This window comes from Ailuropoda melanoleuca, chromosome 11 (genome assembly GCF_002007445.2).
Source record: "Ailuropoda melanoleuca isolate Jingjing chromosome 11, ASM200744v2, whole genome shotgun sequence".
Classification (NCBI taxonomy): domain Eukaryota; kingdom Metazoa; phylum Chordata; class Mammalia; order Carnivora; family Ursidae; genus Ailuropoda; species Ailuropoda melanoleuca.
The window spans coordinates 12,081,937-12,087,980 of record NC_048228.1 but is presented as its reverse complement, the minus strand read 5'-3'; the positions used below and the strand labels follow the sequence as shown (position 1 = coordinate 12,087,980).

The 6,044-nt window shown below is 55.3% G+C and overlaps 1 protein-coding gene across 1 annotated transcript in view; it reads left to right on the top strand.

Moving 5' to 3' along the window:
* Positions 1 to 6,044, top strand: part of PADI2 (peptidyl arginine deiminase 2) — a 49,517-nt gene that overhangs the window by 23,103 nt on the left and 20,370 nt on the right. The window contains exons 5-6 of the mRNA XM_019804628.2: positions 1,523 to 1,640; positions 2,278 to 2,403. Coding sequence (XP_019660187.1) covers positions 1,523 to 1,640; positions 2,278 to 2,403 — 244 coding nt within the window. The remainder of the gene's footprint in view (positions 1 to 1,522; positions 1,641 to 2,277; positions 2,404 to 6,044) is intronic.

Here is a 6,044-nt window from a genome sequence, read left to right as displayed (position 1 = left end):
CATCCTTTGCCCTCGAGCCAGTTTTTAAGCTCCCTTGGTTTTGCTCTGTGTACATGCAAAGTTGCTTCTGTGTTCCATTTTCCGGCTTTCTATATCACTGACGTTGGTTGTTGCCACTGGCTTATGTTACTTTCATAATAACAACCCAAAGCCTGTTTTAAATTCCATGTAGATGGATACTTGAAAAAGTTCAATGAACACAGCCCAGAGAGAAGCCTGGGTCCTAGCAGCCAGCCCCAGACTCTCTGTACCTGAGATGGGGGGCCTCACGCCTGCTGGGGAACCCCATCTCCCCGGCTCCTCTGTGGGACTCTGCCTTCCGGAGGCTGCTGGCTGCAAGGAGACCCCGGGTCTGTGTCCGTGGCCAGGCCACATGACAGTAGGCGCCACGGAGGCCTCCTCACCCTGAGGAGCTCGGCAGCCTTGGTGAAGTCACTCAATCCCCGGGGGCCTGAACTTTCTCAGACTCTATCTGGGCCCGTGAAGGTTCCACTTGTCCCATAAGTATTTATTGCTATAGCTCAGACCCTGGGGCTGCGGAAGGAAGGGGAGGAAGGCGGCCTCTGCGCTGGGGGAGTCCGCGGTCCACGCCGGGGGGTGGCACATCAAACAGAGTGACGTGGGTGACCATCTCATCACAATTTTCCCAAGGTTGCCCCCAGAAAGAATGTGTACGGTGCCCTCAATGTAACCCCGGGGTAGCCGTTCAGGGCTGGAGACTCAGAAAACCTTCAGGGAAGAAGGGATGGTCACTCTGTGACCACAGGAGGAGTGGCGTTAGTCAGGTGCGGGGAGACAGGACAGCGCCAGGAGCATGGGACCTGTGAGGGCACTGGCCTGAGAGCCGGGAGTCCACGTAGGGGGAGCAGAGTGAGCCGGAGGGAAGGGGGTAATGGATGGAGAGCGGGCCGGTCTTACCTGGCCTTGCAGCCCGCAGTCAGGGATTGGGGCTTTATCCTAACTCAACAGGGAGCCCCGGACAGGGCTTAGAGCAGGAAAAGCAACATGATCTGGTTGGAGCTCGTTCTATTATGGCCCTGGCCGCAGCGGAGAGAATAGATTGCCTTGCAGGTCCCATTTGGAGCACTCAGCATGTCTGGAAACAGCTGGGTGTCTGTCCATCCAGGCGTCTCCCCCGATCCCCTCTGGGGACTCCAGAGCCTGTCATAGAATGCGTGCCTGCTCATTCCTCCAGCTGCCCTCCGTCTCCCTGCCTCCACCCCTTGCAGGCACAGGCACGCCAGGCTCAAGGTTCATAAATGCCCATTTGGTTTTCCAATCTCTGTGTCTCCATCTGCCACCGTCTCCCTCCCGAGCTTGCCTCTGATGCTCACACTGAGCCTCTCCGGGCATCAGATGTGAGGTTCGTATTTGCCAAGTCACCCCTGCCCCAATGCGTGGTGGCTGACCTTTATTCTCATCCTGGGGCTGTCTCTTCGGCGTCCTGTGGGATCTAGAGTGCAGCTGGGAATCAGCCAGAAGGTAGACAAAAAAGCACTGACCCCTCTCCCTGCCAATGCAGGCATCCTGGACCTGGGGCCCTGAAGGTCAGGGGGCCATCCTGCTGGTGAACTGTGACCGAGACACACCTTGGCTGCCCAAGGAGGACTTGAAGGATGAGAAGGTCTACAGCAAGGAAGGTGCCAGTGGGACCCACCCTCAGGGTTGGGGGCAAGGAGGAGCAATGGAAACACTCATGCTCAGACATGAGCTGGGCCAAGACTGTGGCAGGAGTGACCTCGCATCTCCTGGGGATTGTGGACTCAAATATCCACTCTTGGGGCACCTGGGTAGCTGAGTCAGTTAAGCATCCAACTCTTGATTTCAGCTCAGGTCATGATCTCAGGGTACTGAGATCAAGCCCCGTGTCCAGCTCCTTGCTGGGCGTGGAGTTTGCTTAAGATTCTCTCCCTCTCCCTCTGTGCCTCCCTGCTCTGCTCTCCCTCTCTCTCTCTCTCAAAAAAAGAAAAAAAAAGATCCATTCTTGCTAAAAAACAGAAGAAAAAGATATTAATGCAGTTGAATTGGAACCATGGTTTTATAACAGAAGTTACATGGACACAAACACGTAGGGAAAGGACTGGAAGGAAAGTCCCGGAAAGTTACAGGAGGTCATGGTGTCAGAGAAGACAACTAGTTTTTATGCTTTTTACGGTTCCCACAGTACACATGTGTGGGGTTTTCTGTCCTGATTGGAAAAGTTAACAGTTTTTCCTGAGCCCATATTCCAGCTGCACGTCTCTTAATTCTAACCTTCTCTGCATGCCCGCTCCCCAGACCTCAAGGACATGTCCCAGATGATCCTGCGGACCAAAGGCCCGGACCGCCTCCCTGCAGGATACGAGATAGTTCTCTACATTTCCATGGCCGACTCGGACAAAGTGGGAGTGTTCTACGTGGAGAGTAAGTGACCGCAGCGCAACCCTTCTGGAAGTTTCTAACCATTCGATGCCCACTGAGTTAACATCCCCGGGGCTCAGCTCTGCCCTCCATGCTCCTCAGAGCCCCCCCTCAGCAGCTGTGACCCCTGCAGGCGCAGGTGACTGGAGAGGGCCAGGACCCAACTCTTCGACTCTTCCTAACGGTCACTGGGAGTGCTGTTGTCCTGTGAAATCAGGAGGCCCCAGGGATAGGCCTCTCCTCCCTCAAAGGAGTTGGTAGTGACTTGAATTTATGTACAACCCAGAGCCCCTTCTTCCCCATGAACCAGGGGAGGAAGGGCTTTCGAGACCCACCTTTTCTGGAGCCACGTCACCTTCACCATAACAAAGGCAGGTTACCCACCCAGCACTTCCCCGCGTGCTTTCTGCTCATCTCGGACTTTCTGGAGCTGAGAACTGCCTCCAACTTTTCAAGAGTCCCCAATGAGGCTGTGGGCAGCCATGTGGAGCGCACCCCTTTCTCCTCTTGATGGTGACACGGCATCCTGGGCTCCCACTGCGTAGGGAACGTGCTTCTGCCATAGAGCTAGTCCTCACAGCCGCCCACTCTGTCTCTTTTCCTATAAATACGTGTTGAGCCCCCTCAGTGCCAGGCGCTGTTCTCAGTGTTGGGGTCTCCTGCAGTGAACTCTGCAGTCACACCCCACGGGGGGGAGGTGATGGTCTAGGGAGGGAGACACTATAAGGAGCACAATGGGAGAAAATGACAGCCACCAAGTACTAGGGATCTTTAGGGAAAGAGGTGTGGCATCTCTGGCCCCAGGTGGTCCAGAAAGGCCTCTCTGAGCAGGTGACATTTGAGCTGAGACCCAAATCTACAGTGAGAAGGAACCAGCCATTCATGAGCTGAGGGAAGAGTGTTCTAAGCAGAGGGAACAGCACACACGAAGCAGAGCGGAGTGGAGCAGCTTGGTGCATTGGAGGAGCAGAAGGGAGAGACTAGAGGCGGGAGATGTGTTGAAGTCAAGGTCAGCGAGCTGGGCAGGGGCCAGGGCATGCAGAGAGGGCTTGGATTTTATTCTGAGAGCAGTGGAAAGCCATTAAAGGGTTTTAAGCAAGGGACTGTCAAGATCTGATTTATGTATTAAAAAGCTCTCTCAGCAAAATAGTTAGCTTTGCAATTTGCCATGATGCAGGGTGGGGGTTCCCCTGTGCGCCCAGCTGTCTGGGGGGTCCAGGATCTCCAGCCTTCCTCTGGGGCCCCCCTCTGGACAGGCGCACTAAAACCAGGACAGTGGCCAGGAGGAGCTGGTTATGGGGGCCCCGGATCCTCACCGCAGGGAGTGATTTAGCCCGGACAGCTGCCACCCACGGCCAGTCCTCCTGATGGGCCCTGGGCCCTGGCAGTGACCTCCCGCAGGTTGGAATGTCCCCAGAGTCATGCCGGCTCTGCTGCCCCAGGGGGCCGAGCTGTTGATGTTTATCCAGTCTAGTCCAAGGTAACTATAGTGGATGGGGCTGCCGGCGGGGCAGGCAGGGGTGGTAGGGCAGGACCTCCCCCCCAACTCCGCTTCTCTCGACCATTGCCTTGAACTGGGACATANCGACCGTGGCCTTGAACTGGGACATGCGATGTGTTGCTAATAGGGACGCCCAGATGTTATCTAGAGGGTTCTGTTCATTAATGGGAGTGGATTGCAGTCTGGCCCCGTAATCGCATCCCTGCCCCTCACTTGCCATCCGAGATGGCCCCTGAGCAGACAAAGGCCTTGAGATGCTGCCATTCCCCAGTCTGCCTTATCTGGGCTGCTGTCCTGCGGGGCACGGGGGCACCTTACTGATGCAGCGATTTGTCCAAAATAGCTTTCCCGCCAAATGTGGAATCCTGGAAAGAACAGGGGTAGGAGAGGGGGAAGTAATCCATCGGTGGCACAGTTTCCCTCTCTTCTGTGCAAACATTCTCAGGTTTTGTCAATACCTGAGTACACGTATGGGTGAGAATGGGTTGTATTATACAAATGTTGCTTGTCACCTGTGTCCCCCAAGGACAGGGAGCTGGGCTGGAGGCCGAGGGACCCTAAGAGGGAGCTCTGGTGCCTGGTAGGTTCACACCCTGCATCTGGGCAAGTCCTACTTACCAGCCCAGGCCCTGGGCTCAGCTGTGATGTGACGTGGGGATGATGAAGGCATGACTGTCCCTGCTCAGGTTGGGGACTAAACAAGGAACATGTGTCAGGCACGCCGCACAGCAGCCGGCCCACAGAAAGCTCTCTATAGACGGCATTTGTTGTTTTGGCTGGGATTATTCTGATGATTGTGAATTACAATCCTTGCAAGAGACAGCAATCCCCCATGCTCTTAGGAAGACACAGGCATCTGGGTTCCAGCCTCAGGTTCCGCCTGGGATCCCAAAATCAGGGCCTGACCTCTTCTATAATAATGCAGCGACCAGCTTGCCCCAGTTTGCCCAGAACTTCCCTGGTTTTAACACTGAAAATCCCTCATCCCGGGAAACCCCTCCGTCCCGGGCAAACCAGGATGGGTGGTCGCACCATCAAGGAGTCTCCTGGGGAGGTGGAATGGCTCCAAGGTGACCAGAAGGGTTATGCCAAACCATACCACGCACCAGCCGATGGGCCCAATGCCTGGGGCCAAGGAGAGGTCAGGGTGGCTGGCAGGCCCAGGCCGGGCATGTGGGCTGCTCAATAGAAGGGCATTGTTGGTTCCTGCAGGGAGAGCCAGCCATGCCCCAGGCGGCCTGCACCGAGCTGGGGGCGGGGGAAGGAGGCTCCCTGGGACAGTGGCTGCATTGTTCCCACCACAGAATCAATCCGCCCAGAGCCAGCCCAAGCACCAGAAAAAGAGACAGGTGTCAATCACAGGCCATGGGAGGGAGAAAATTACATGCAGAAGAGCAAGAACGTGTCCTTCCACCTGACCCAGCTTCCCGGCCAGACCCCTTCCCTCCCCAGGCCCAGCCGCCTGGAGTCCTGGGGAAGCTTTGGAACTTTCTGCCAAGATAAGTCAGCTTCTAGGCCTGAGAGCTCTCCCCTGAGCCTCAGCTCAAGTGCAGCCTGAATGCCTAGAGGAGAACTTTTTAATTATGCAGATCCATTTGGATCTATTCAGTGATTAGAATCTGCTCAGGCGCACCCTGTCATTTCTGCGTGAGAAGCACTTCACCTTCCGGATCAGCTCCTTGGCACATCCAGGGTCTCGGTCTGTCTGCCTCTTATCTTGGGCCCACCCAAGGGAAGGGGAGGGAAGGTATTATTTCTTTGCCTTCTGTTCATAAGCCATTCAACACAAAGGCCGTGAGTTTTGCAGAAAAGCATATACCAGCTCACTCAGGGGCTCCCGTACCACTGATACCCCCGGGTCCCAGCCGTGTTACTGCTGGTTACCCATGGATACCGGGTTTCCCCAGGTTACTGATGCTGTGTCATTTTATCTTGCGATGACCTTGTAGCCTAGGTGTTATTATCCCCATTTAACAAACGGGTAAACTGAGGCTCAGGGACGTTAAGTGAATTCCCTGAGGTTTTGCTGCTTTGTAAAGCCAGAACGGTATTTGAACCCAGGTCTCTCTGACTCTGGAAATCATAAACACTAGGGTAACGTGCCCTTGGAGAGATGTGTAACCAGGGTCCCGTTGATCAGCTA